At 38.1% G+C, this 13,387-nt stretch overlaps 2 protein-coding genes across 22 annotated transcripts; one reads left to right on the forward strand and one right to left on the reverse strand.

Annotated features, from left to right (window-relative positions):
• Positions 1-1,763: 1,763 nt before the first annotated feature.
• Positions 1,764-7,388, forward strand: LOC18604899 (uncharacterized). 17 transcript variants are annotated; one of them, XM_088804201.1, is made up of 8 exons: positions 1,764-1,779; positions 2,144-2,186; positions 3,474-3,540; positions 3,626-3,706; positions 4,066-4,141; positions 4,503-5,050; positions 6,225-6,646; positions 6,734-6,842. In XM_088804201.1, the coding sequence occupies exons 6-8, from the start codon at positions 4,505-4,507 to the stop codon at positions 6,840-6,842; spliced, it is 1,077 nt and encodes a 358-aa protein (XP_088660327.1). In that variant the 5' UTR covers positions 1,764-1,779; positions 2,144-2,186; positions 3,474-3,540; positions 3,626-3,706; positions 4,066-4,141; positions 4,503-4,504. The 17 variants fall into 17 exon arrangements, 16 of the variants coding, with proteins under 16 accessions (XP_088660327.1, XP_088660325.1, XP_088660322.1 ...); XR_016025074.1 differs by lacking the exon at positions 1,764-1,779 and adding an exon at positions 6,932-7,388 and having other exon boundaries at positions 1,857-2,186; positions 6,225-6,585; positions 6,734-6,831; XM_088804205.1 differs by lacking the exon at positions 1,764-1,779 and adding an exon at positions 1,862-2,021 and having other exon boundaries at positions 3,474-3,544.
• Positions 7,389-9,693: 2,305 nt separating this feature from the next.
• On the reverse strand, positions 9,694-12,645 carry OBP4 (OBF binding protein 4). Of its 5 annotated transcripts, none has more exons than XM_018118325.2 (2): positions 11,443-12,645; positions 9,694-10,905 (listed from the first exon to the last, which is right to left on the reverse strand). In XM_018118325.2, exons 1-2 carry the CDS (start codon positions 12,432-12,434, stop codon positions 10,752-10,754), a joined length of 1,146 nt encoding a protein of 381 aa, XP_017973814.2. In that variant the 5' UTR covers positions 12,435-12,645; the 3' UTR covers positions 9,694-10,751. The 5 variants fall into 5 exon arrangements, with proteins under 5 accessions (XP_017973814.2, XP_017973816.2, XP_017973815.2 ...); XM_018118327.2 differs by having other exon boundaries at positions 10,803-10,945; positions 11,443-12,644; XM_018118326.2 differs by having other exon boundaries at positions 10,899-10,941; positions 11,443-12,644.
• Between the last annotated feature and the right edge of the window lie 742 nt (positions 12,646-13,387).

Below are 13,387 nucleotides of genomic sequence, written 5' to 3' on the forward strand. Positions count from 1 at the left end.
TGCAAGATCAAAGTTAATGGACATCAACTAATTTGTAAGGTTATACAAAAAGTTCATATAAAAAAAAGAATATTTCAAACATTTTGTTTCTCCATGAGGCTACAAGTTAAGATTCGAGATGATTGAATTATTTTAATTGTTTTCTTTTCTCATAAAGTGAATGTCACAAAACTATAATATAAATCACCAATCACCTTCACTAACCACCTAAATACTCTGATTAATTAATTTAGCATGTACAAAGGGGAGAATGCCACAAGATTTAAATGAATCAAGTAAATTTTTGTTTCCTTATGGGTTTTGTTTTTTGTTTTTACTAATGCTTTAATATGAGCTTCAATCCTTATGCTTTAACCATTGAAACAAAGACACAAAAATGGATGAAATTGCAAGTGATGGATCACTTTGGTCATGTTCTAAAATGCAAAAAGAAAATTTACACCATAGAATTAAATTAAAACTGTGATTATGTTGTAAGATTAAATTGATCATCGTTGCATTTATTATGACTAGTGTCTTTTATTGTCAACAAAATGAATGTCCTTTTTCTTTTTACACAGAAAAACAAAATTGAGGGCTCAGGGCTGTTGATTCAATTAGGCTAAATACATGTCTGTCCAAAGCCGTCCAACTGTATTCAAATGGACCACTAATGGACCCAAACCCTGTCTCTATAGTCCAGATATATGCCCAAGCCCAAGCCTCATTGAACCCTTTAGCCTCACTTCACTTCCGTAAAACAAAAACAAAAACAAAAAACAAAATTAGAAAGAAAAACAAATTAAAAGTCTATCATCCCCTGTTGAGCTTTCTATTAGAGTTTACATGGATGAAATCAGGTATATTTCATTCCTTCCCCTTCGTGAGTAACATATAGAGTATTAATACGTATATCAATCAATATGAATACAACACTCGATTAATTAATTATATTAAAATCTTAAATACGTATATGAATAAATTTAATAAATATGTAACACGATGCTATACGATTAATATATTTATTAAACATATTGGGTTAACTTTTATACAACAAGACACGATTATAATTTATATGATTTATAATCTATTTACACAATTGATACATTAATATAATTCAAACGTCTAATCAAAATATATACACGCAAAACATACTTCTATTATTCAAATATATAATTGAAAATTATAAATATCATAATATTTATCAAATATAATAAAATTTAATATCAATAAATCTAAATTATCATAAAAATATTAATATTTGTATAGATCAATAATCGGGTCTTAATCGTGTACTAAACATGTTTACAGGACATGTAAACACGATTAAATAAATGGATAATAAACAGATTACATGTCATAGGGATAAACGACACCACGATTAACTAATAACGTTTTAAATAGGTTAAGCGGATTTGAAACAGTTAAAATATAATTTATTTATATTTTAATTGTGTTGACACAATTATAAATCAGCGTCATTTCGTATAGTATATAAGATTATCAAATCTAATAGGACAGGGTCAAAATATAAATACTAAAAGAAAAAAAAGCTAAACACAAGTACTTTCTAGCTTGAGTGCTTGACCTTGTGACCTTTATTCACATGCGAACTTATAACTGATGGTGAAATATAATCTTTTTTTTTTTTTTAAGTAATGGTGAAATATAATCTAACAAAAGATAAAGGCCATGAGGGTTCAAACTCCAAATTATTAATTGTGGCATTGAATTGATTAATAAAGAGTCTTAAACACCCAGAGCTACGAGCTGCAGTTAATGGAAAAGCTGTGTGTTTGGGTAAATTTTGTATAACGAAGGTTAGAAAAATGATTGATGATAATGAGGAAGTAGTAAGATAGTGATGGAGTCATAACGTTTATGTTGACAAATTTGCAGTTTTATTGTAACTGAAGTTTTCAGTTTGTGGTTTAATGGATATTTAATGTTCTGAACTGTCCATTTCATTCACCTTTTCTTTTACTTCTCTCTCTGTACCACCCTCTTTCCTTAAACATGAACTTTAGCCATCCCTATAACTTGTAGGACTCGCCAAACCTCTATTGGCTTCCTACCTTCCTACATGTGCTGTTGCCTTTCTTCTCTCTCTTTCTCTTGCATAGGTATTTTTGATCAATGACTAGTTTATCTTATATATTTGCAGAAGAAAACGCACAACTTATGAGTTTTTCTGTAGCTGGTTCAAGGTACCGTGCAATATATCAATTTTGTTTTCTTTAATTTTCCCTACGGAACTATTCTTTTGTCATGGAAATGAGAACTATTAACATGATTTTTTGTAAAGTTATTCATTATTTAAGTGCTTCATCTGTTTGATGAGAAATTTCATAGTTAAGGTGGAAAAGGACTACTGTTTATTAATCTTTTGACCTACTAGGTGAACTTCACATGCACAGAAAGATAGTAGTTATAGAATTTTGTTTTGCTTTCTGTAGTTTTTATGTAAATGGAAAAAAGGGTTAATTTCGATTGCATCTTTTGTTTGAAATAATGGAGTATTTTACAAAGGGGAGGATGTGACCACTAGCAAGAGGCACAAAGGGGAGTGCCCGCGGGAGCTTGAAAGGTTCAAAGGACATGGAGGTTTTGGTGGAATCTTTCTTTTCACTTAATGAAATTAAAAATTAGCTTGAAGATTTTAGGAATACCATTTAAGGCAAGTGAGGACATAACTGTTTGACTGAAAATGGAGAGAGATTATGTCTCCTAAAAGATTAGTTTATATAAGGAGTAAAGAAATTTGTCAACAAGCATTTGCAAAATCCTTATTCTAAAGTGGTAAATACACAAATCCACTAGCATAAAATTTGCCAAATTCCTTATGCTGGGTTCTTATGGCTATCTATGTGCCTTTTCTCCATTGGGCATCTTTAAAGTTTTGTGCCAAGGAGATCAATTTTCTAATTCATTCATCATAGTGAATAGCCAAATTCAGCTACTTTTTTATTTCATTCCTATCTGATATGCTGTCGTTTCATTGATCCTTCAAACTTTCTTTGCGGTTCATGATTATTGCTTCCCTTTCTCTTTGACTCTTGAGGTAAGCAACTTAAAGGTGGCATTTTCTTTTCTAATGATGAATTAGGCTATGTGGTTCAAGTTGAGCTTTTAGGCTTTGAGGTTTCCTCACTTTGTTAGTGCTCTATGTCACCAAAGATATTCACTTTATAGTATTGAGTGCAGCTTGTTTGCTGAAAATTGATGTGGATAGTATCCAAGAATTTGGCTTGCAATCTGAAATGGTGCTGATTTAGCTTCATAATCAGATTTTCTTATTCGTGCAAACAATTATTAACAGCAATTTCATTATTATGTCAATTTTGTTTGCCTCTTTGTTAAGTATGCAGAGAAAGTAGAGTTTGTTATACAGACTTTGCTGAAAGATTGCTTTCTGTAAATACAGACGTCACCAATGTTTGATTTCTTTTGTCACTGACTGTAACTAGACAATTGTCCTCTATACCATCATGCAGTGGATGATCCAGCCTCTAATTTTCAGTTGATGGAAAATTAACCTTCACTCAGAGATGTGGCGGACTGGTTGGTGAGTACACAAACTATCTGCAAACATGCTGCACATCTCATCAAATATGTTATGCAATTTGACCTTTATTTATTTTGGCAGCTGGGTTCAGGTAGATGCAGATATTTAACAGAGCAATGTGTTTTTGCTGAAAACTAGTGCCAACAGAAGAATACTACCTTGGTAATTTTGTACAACACATAAGCACCTTTTATATTATGAAAACTTTACTACCAATGAGGCATTCATGTTAATATAAAGTATCCTTTCTTGACCAAGTTCCCAGCATCGTTTTTCCTTGTTTGGTTGCCAGTGAATGCTATATGGACGGAGCAGATAAGATTTCTCAAATACTTTCATATTCATTTACAGCCATGGATGTTATAGAAGTTGGTTTTTATGCGATTGCATTGATCCTCAGTGATGGATTGATTATGGTTTTAATTTGTATTTTTTATGTTGATATACTCTTTTGATTACCGTGTGACTGTGTTATGGTTTCAAAAATTCTACTAACACCAATAGTTGTGGTGAAGCAACAGTGCTTTGTGATGAGGCTATCTACGCAATACCAACTATCAGATTTTCCAATCCATTCAATTTTGTAAATCTTAAAAGGTACAATAAACTCTGCATTAGCAGAAAAGGAAAATTGAAACCATACACAAGCATTTTAAATTGAAGGTTTCCCATATCTTACTGTTAATGTTATGCATTAGATTGAAACTTAATTGCTCACTTTCATTTTCTATATGAGAAGAGATCACAAATTCTTTTCAGATTTCAGAATACATATTCCATCATCCTTTCTAACCTTTTACTGATCTCGAAAATACCTTTTCCTTCCTCTTTTCAGTTATACATTTATATTGGAAATTTGTAATCTCATCACTGTTCCTTTTCATACTGCCAATCTATGCACATCAGAGGCAGTCATATAGAATCCATGCTCAAGCTTTTGACTCTGAAGGCTCTGCAGGGATGAGAGCATTTAAGGTAAAGACCAATATAGAAGTCAACGGACAGAGGGGAGATGGAGGAGTCAAGGACCACGGAGTTAATGATTTCATGGCTTGGAAGAATCCAACACAAGGGGCATCATACCCTGCAAGTCTTGGTGAAGCGGAAAGAAGTAAGGAAGAGAACCAACTCCTTAATACCAGTGACACCTTTTTAGCATCTGATGCGCCAGAGCTGGTTGTATTTATGCAAGAGAGTGATTATCAGTCTGTCAAGGATATTTTCATAGATAGGGAAGTTACTTCACGGAGTCGATTGAACTACAAAGATATCTCTTCCAAGTTTCACACGGATGTCAATGGTGACGGTGAAGAACCCAGAAAAACTCTCAGGTTAACGTCATCCATTTCCAAAGAGATTGAACAGGACTTCCAGAATTATGTAAGGAAACAGCATGCTCTCAATACTTTAATGAAGGATGGTGAAGAAGAATCTGATGGAAGAGATGATCGTTTACCTTATAAGTCCACTGAGAAGATGATTCCTGAGATGCAGCACGTGAAAGAGGTAAGAAGCTACATGATCCCATGCTTAATACATTGTCACCTAAGATGAGTGAAAATAGTAATTTCATAGCTCAATCTTCATGCAAATGATTTCAAATTGACTTTCTTACTGCAGCATTTAGTTGTTTTTAAAAAGACAGTAACAGTTCATTTTACAAGCTGTTTTCAGCAGTTCCAGCGAATTTGTTATTTCATTACTTCAGAAGGAAGGATTTGTTATTTCTGCCATCTTCTATTTTGTCTATGCTGTTCTGTAGAAGCAAATTGCATTTTATCTAGGATTCAGGTTCTACAGGCTGAGAAAGCATGGTGGAGGCCTTCATAGTACTGTGCGGTTCCCACCATGAAACCTCTCACCTATGATCTATCACAAACTCCCTCCTGCACCCTCCCTCTTTTTTCTCTGGAAAAGAAAGAGGAAGAAACAAAAGCCAAAAGTAAAAGGAACGAAATGTAAACAAAAGAAGTCCCAACTTATAGAGGAGTTAATATTGGTTGCATTGTAAAAAGAGTTTCAAAGGATAGTTTCCAGAACTTCTTGTGTTCAGGTTTTCATATTCTATTGTCTGCCAGTACATGGAAGTGGAAAAACGTAGTCTCTCTAACAAGATTGCTTATGCTTTTGTGCTGTGTTCAACTATTATTGGCATTTATTACCTTGTATCAGAAAAGATGATAGAAACCTTAATAAAGCTCCATTTTTGATGTGCTTTTCAAGATTTGTCAAGGAGGTGAGAGGTTCTAATCTCAAACCTTCCGGGTGAAGTTGAAACATGTTTCTTGTTCTGGGTTAGTAATTATAGGTTTCCAAATTTCATCAGCCATACTTTTAGTTGTCACCATAAATTGTGTGTTTGGGGAAATTTGTGCTAAAATGGAAACTTGAATTGGCAGCAATGGTGGCTAAGGTGAATAGTGGTAACCACCATAGGTATTCTCTTGGGTTCCGGCGAGAGATACGGCCAAAGTTATGACTAACGTATAAGTATGTTGGTATGCCTGGCTATGTTGTTTGTGTTATTTTACCAGCTGAAGATTATTAGTATCTATGTTAAGTACTGCATCTCCAACCTGTAACTTCGCCTCTACTTGATTTCCCCTGCATCATCTTTTCAATATGCAATAGTAGTTTACCGAAGAATTTCCAGATTTTGATTCATTGAACACATCTGCAGGTTCAAATTGAAGATGTCGTTTCATTGAACCCTGTGGAACCATCTGCAACTGAATCAATTGAAGACAATAGATATTTAAATGAGGTCTCTTCCAATAGTGGAGTGGAGAGTGGAAGCACCATCAATCTTTCTGATTCATCCTTAACCACCATGAGTAGCCTTGAGGAATTTTTAGAAGGTCCAGAGTGTCAACAGCCTTATAACACTAAGCGCTTATCCAGGACTGAAGATAGGACGTCAAGAAGTCTAACAGGTCCAAGTCAAAGCTTTGTTAATCAACTTGCTCATGGAGATTGTGGTTCCTTTGCACTTGGTCCTCTTTCAGGCCCAATAACATATTCAGGACCAATACCATGTTCTGGTAGCATTTCTCTGCGGTCAACTAGTAGCACTGCCAGCTCTAATTCTTTTGCTTTTCCCATGTAACTTCTTATTCGTCATGATTTCATTGTGCTCTTCACAGTTATCCGTAAAAAACTGGTGGCTCATTGTTTGGCTTTTATGAGCAGATTGCCATCAGAATGGAGTGGCAGCCCGGTAAGAATGGTGGAAGCTGACCAGAGACAGCCGAGGAAGCAGCAAAGTTGGAGAACCTGTTTTCTCTGCTGTAAATTCTGAATGCTAGCTACATGTGCCCATCATTGCTTGCTTATACAACACTAATATTTCCTCCTACCTGATTTTGTATTCATATTTATGCTGTGCAGGATTCCAAAAATCATGCTTATGGGTTCATGGTGTAATGTAAATGATAAACCTAGCAACGATGCTTGTCATACGATTTTTTGCCTTTGGAAGTCTTAGGAATGTGTGCTTTTCATATTCATACCTTCCAGCATTCTCAGTGAGCAAGTTGTGAAGTTTGTTGGTTGCGAAACAATTAGACAGAAATTTGGCTCCAGCCAGTCAATAATTTAGACAAAGCCTTCTCAAATTCCCTTTTTTGCTTTCCAAAGATGTAATAATCTTAGGTTATAATTCTTTCAGTTGACAATAAATGCTTTTGAATCATTGGTGAGTTGATATACAGTCAATGACTGATAGAAGGTTGGCTCTATTTTTGTCATTTCGGTTAGTTTCCATTTCTCATCTGCTGTTCCAGAGTTGCATATTTTTGACAAGTTTCACCTGACATCAGTGAAAAATATTCCTCCATTTTTATCATGAATTGGATTAACCACAGATAGGCATTGTGCCTTGTGATGACCTTATCTGTTTCACTTAAGCAACTGATGATGGTCCAGTAAGAATCAGATTGTGAAGCAGTATCCTAGAAAGTGGCTTTTTAATTCCTGGTGTTGTTGCTCATTCCAAGGTATAGATACCAAGGCTTTCATCATGGGTGGCTTCAGATAACTGGCACTTGTGCTTGTGCTTGAGTTGATGAAAATCGACATTGACAAACACGTGCATAGCGAGGGCTGATGGTCGCTTGGTGCTTACGGCGTTCCTTATGCAGTTGATTGACCCAAATCCCATAACCTTCTTTCCCTTTCATGCCATAACAGCTTTCCTCTCACATGTCCAGCTAAGACACAGTGATCTTGTCGCCTGTGACAAGTAAATCAATGCCGGGTCTTCCCTTTCAGACTTTACGCACATTGGATTATTGCAGACATAATTTAGGTGGCAATCTTAACTGCTTTTTTATTCTGGGATGGTGATTTCTTATTGGGCAAATGGAACTGTTTTTGGGCCAAGCAAAGCTACCTTGGGCATGGACAGGCAAAAATCAAGGATTCTTGACACAGACATCAAATCTGCAAAGCATTAGCCGGTATTGGGACGGGTAATTCGTTGTCAATATTGTTTCCTTGGAGGACCACTTGACCTCTTAGTTATATGGCCCTCCTAATCCAAACCAGGTTGCGAGAATTCTCAAATCTGTAACATCATGTCTATGACCAATTTTTGGAGGTCATATCCCAGTCTGATGACAAGAAATCAATCTCGGAGCAAATTTCGAATATTTGCACAAATTTGCAGGCCACAAATACCATTTCAAGTTCATGCCATCATTTGAATCAGAGTAAAATCACCATTTACTGCAAGTGTAGCGTATCCATCGAGGTAATCCAATGGATGTTCAACTAATTTCTGGTGACCTTAATTCTTAAATTGCTCAACCCCGGTTCTCAAAAGTTTGGTGGAACCCAATTTGGCAACCATAATTGGCTCACCAGTTGCACACATCAAAATCAGCGCTACCAAAGCAGAGGGCCAATGGCCAAGACCACACAGCAAGGAGTTAAGGACCACCTCCATGTGCAAACTTTGAGGTGCTAATTTTCAGTCGCGATCCATGCCACAGTGTCGCTTTGGCCATGCCAAGGCAATGTTGGACACAGTCTGGTCCATTGCCAGTGAATCTTTAAATGATCCTTCCATTGGCTATCAAGGCAAATATGATGCATGGGCAAACCAGAAGCCTCATTGGTCAGATGTGGCCTAAGCTCACGTTCGCTAGCCGTGACCATTCCTGGCGTCTTAGACCATTCCATGGCCGACCATTTCCGTTAGTCTTCAATCGGCAGACGAGTAAGATATTTGGGCGTGAATTAACTAAAATTTCACCTACAGTCCTTCACCCAATACTAGTAAACTCGAAGAGGAACATTTGAATTAACAAAATAGAGAACTTGGTTCTTTGCCTCTGAATAATCGACGATATCCTGATGAAGACAAAGAGCGAGCCAGTAAAACCAGTTAAAACGGGGTTAAGACTATTGTCATAATTGTCTCATTTTCATGACTACAATGCCTTTTTAAGAATTCTTGGCGTGCCCACTTAGAGGAACATTTTCCCGTTTTACAACTGCTATATATTCTGTTCTCACTTCTTTCTGATGGTATAGACGTTCATGTTTTTACCTTTAAATGGTCCGGGAATGTAGTGCTGTGCGAGTGCCTACTGGAGTCTGGACCTTCCTGTTTGGAGAATTTATTAGGCAAAGTCCCTGTCAACGCACGGGGCCAAACTTTTGATTGATCGGGCTTTTCAGGTTCTGTAATCTCTAGATCAATCCAACACAACATCAAATCACACTGACAGTCACAGTCTCGCAGAGAGAGAGAGAGAGAGAGAGAGAGAGAGGGTTTAACAGCGGCAGCAGAGACTCCTAACAAGGACCACTATTCACAAAAAAAATCTTTTCCTCTCTTCTGCTCTTAATTGTTACAAACTGCAGCAGCATGTAAAGCTTGCTGCTCCTCAAGGTTAGTCTCTTATAGTCTTATACCGTGCTGGTTTGGGCATTTGGTTAAGCTAAATGTCACTGGCAGCGCACATGAATATAACCTGGCAAGCCAACACTGGGTTTCTCAATCACTATTCAACAGCCAAGGTTTTTCTTCAAATGAATTTACAGGAGGGCCTCCAAGTTCATGGGAATACTTTAATGTTGTAGTACACCAAAGCACAACAGATAAGAAGAGCATATAATGAAGGATCATTTACAATTAATCGAGATTGAGATAAAATGAAAAAGTATGTTTCGATTATGCAATGGTAGTTTTCAGCTGGAAACTTTGACTGACCACCGGCCCTATCAGCAGTAGCAGGATTTGGCCAAACTAGAAGGACAGTAGAGGACCAGGACCAGTGGTGGTCCAGCCTCATGCCCTGACCCCTCCTAGTAGCCAAGTTGATGAATGACAACCCCCTACATTTAGACTTTGTAGCAAACCCCAATCTCCTTCAAACTTGTACCCAGAACTTCAGATCAAGCCCCATGAAAGCTTCTATCATTGTTTCAGCCAAAAAGGGACCACACCAATGCTCAACCCCCAAGTGCCCTAACATCGCAAAGATCAATATCCCCAAAAGGACCACATCAAATCCCTCACCTAAATTACCACCCCCGCCCCAACCGCCACACCTTACCCTAGAGTCCAAGGTCCGAAAACCACATTTGATGTGGGCAAACATCTAAGCAATGATGAAAAGATAAGAAGAAAACACTGAATTCCATTCCATCATCAATCATCATCCATTTAGAGGTTGGGCATTGAACTAAAGCTAAACTAAAAACAATGTGCCAATGTGGTACGGCAAACTCGCTTCCCAGAAAATCTCTGCTCAAAATCAAAGAGCCCTGGGAAATGGTGAGGATCACATCAGACTCCAGAACCCAAACTGATACATGACTCGTATGGCCATACGGGGGTGAGACTGGCGAGACCACTTCTGCACATGCCCTGGACCCACCCATCCCCAGTTTGCCAGTAACAACCACCACCACCACCCACCTCAATGGCCACATCATTGTCTTCGTCACCATCACCATCGCCGATTTACATCCCGGTTTTCACATCCCCATCGATCTACCCTGTGTAGCACTCAAGAGTTTCGACCCGACCCTCCCCGAGGTTTAATCCACGTGGCCCTACGCATTAAGACAATCCCCGGTGTCTCACCACCGCCACGTGGAGTCATAATCGCGCATGGGACTAGTCACTACCTTTCCGGGCCCCACCAAAAAAACAACTTCCCAACCAACATCTTACATAGGAGTAGTACGCTCAACACTACCTCTTTATCCGTACATTTCCCCATCCCTTCCCTTCCCCTCTCTTCTCTTCGTCAAAATCAACAACACCGCCGTTTGCAATTATCGTCACCGTTTTCCTTGTTTCATGGTGACGTGGCACATTTTCAAGCCATAAAGCGATGCTGTTTTGGCTGCCATATTAAGCCGCTGATTGGTCATCTCTTTCACTATCTACAATTAATTAATTAATTAATTAATAGAACAGAGATTAGGGATGATGATTACCATTACCATGCACAAAGCTACAAATAAAACTATCATTAAGAAAACAAACACTCTATATTTTCTCTATATTTTGATTAATTTAATTCCAGATACATCAGAAAAAAAAGATACCCTCCCAAAAAAACAATTAGGAAAATAGCGAAAAACAAGAAAAGGAAAATACTAAAAACTAACATGAAAGTTCGTTGCACATGAACACCAAGAAGATCAAACTGGCAACACCTTCCAAAATCACCAAAAGAAAACTTCAATATTAAAAAAAATAAAATTTTAAAAATTTACACAAGAAGAAACAGTCACATTCTTATATCCATATAACTCTCTTCAATTTAGGCTTTCCTTCATTTTTTTTTTCTCTTTTTTGTTTTCTTTCTGAGAGTTTTCCCTTTTGTAGTTAATAAATAATTTAAGGGAAAAAAGGAAAAAAAGGTAAGATAATTTACGGGAGATAGAGGTTAGGATGATCTTGATCAGTCCACTGACTCTGACTCCAATACGTCTGATCAACAGCGTTAGGAAGATCAAACAACCCTTGATCTCCACTCCCTTGCCAATCCAACGGTCCAAATCCTCCAGAGCCCTCACCCTCCGATCTGCTATGCAAATTTGATAGCTCAACCTGCACCGTCTGATCAAGCAATCCCCCGCTGATTTCCTCCCCTCCTATATTCATCATCTTTTGCTGCTGCTGCCACTGCCCTTGCTCAAGTCCTTGCCCATTTAATACCGTACTGAAACCAAACGACAAAGTTTCGTTGTTTGATGAAGTAATCAAGCTCGTAAAACTCCCAATCTCCGAAAATATCCCGCAGTCCGATCCTTGTTCCAGCAATCCAGGCTCGAACCCTAAATTATTAGGGTTTCCATAAAACTTCGACTCGCTTACATTTATCAAGTTAGAATGAGATGTCACTGCCGACACCGCCTCAGCAGTGCCACCAGCAGAACTATTATTGTTGTTGTTGTCGTTGTCGTTATTGTTATTATTATTAGTCACTGCAACGTTAGAATTGGCTGCAGTAAGACTCGAACTCTCGCTGCTAGAAAGAGAATTCGCTTTACGTTCATCACGGTGCTGCTGCTGTGGCTGTGGCGGTACGGCGGCCGCTGCTGCTGCTGCTGCTGTGGTGGTTTCGGATGAAGGTTTGGTTTTCGAGCGCTTGGCTTTTCGGCAGCCACCGCCGACGGGGACGTTACGGAGGACGCCGCCTTTTGTCCAATAACGACGGCAGCTCTTGCAGAAATGACGTGGCTGAGAGAGGTTGTAGTTGTTGTAATAACAGAATTTTGTGTTGAGAGAATCGCAGCGTGGACACTTGAGTGCTTGGTGGTTTGGGTGGTGGTGCGGTCGTAACCTTCTGTCTCCTCCGCCGCCGCCTCCTCCTCCTCCGCCGTTGAATATACGGCCACCTCCGATCGTGTGGATGTCTTGCATTACTCACAACAATTTCGCTCCAACAAAAAAAATGAAAGCGAATTTGTCGGAAACTCGGAACTTAATCCGGTATATTTATTTGAGTTTTTATATACACAAAGATTCCAGAGAAGTTTTGCAAGAAACCAGAAAAAAAAAAAATCACGTCAGTGAAGAGCTTGTGAGAGGAAAAAAGCACACAGAATAGTTTTTGAACTTGTCTGACAAATATCCCTTTGCATATCTTCTAGTAACAAGATCATATTTCTCAATTACCACATTAGCCTTTTCAGAAAGCCAAATTACCTAAATGTTGGAATGGGACAGTTGATTACGAAATTGACCTTGTGGAGATGAGTAGGAGATGTGAGAGGAAGAATAGAATTGTAGGGAGGGATATGGAAATTGTGTAACTGTACGAAGAGAGAGATCGGGACCGTTGGTGGGAGACACGTGGAGGGTAAAGGAGGAGAGGGTATTTGATGTCCGCAAAATCAGGTTGTCGAGTTTGTCGGCCACCCTAGTTTATCTGCTGGGACTATCCTGGTGTCAGTACAACTGGTCTAGAGTCTGCCACGTTGCACAACGTAAATGATCTGTTGTAAAAAAATTAATAGTGTAGTACTACCACGTTACTATACCATGCATCCAGTGATTCTAGTCAGTGAGTCCCCTGAGATTGCGAGACGCCGTAACAGTGTTGCTTCGGATCTGATACTGGAATAGGTTTTTTTATGTTTTTCTTTTTGTTGCTAAAAAGCTTATTTGATGTTTGTTGCATATTGATACTGTATATTAATTACTTGTACATAAATTAAAAAAAAATAATTATATATTGTGCCAAAAGCAGTAATCAAACCAAATATAGACTGACTGTTCATTGCTAGCTCAAACCACCTTCTTGCTGAAATTAACTTGGTAACTAGAATGCCATCAAGAATGAGTTTCTAATCAAGCATGTTCCTCTTTTTAAC

Source organism: Theobroma cacao, chromosome 3 (genome assembly GCF_053813885.1).
Source record: "Theobroma cacao isolate CCN51 chromosome 3, ASM5381388v1, whole genome shotgun sequence".
Taxonomy (NCBI): domain Eukaryota; kingdom Viridiplantae; phylum Streptophyta; class Magnoliopsida; order Malvales; family Malvaceae; genus Theobroma; species Theobroma cacao.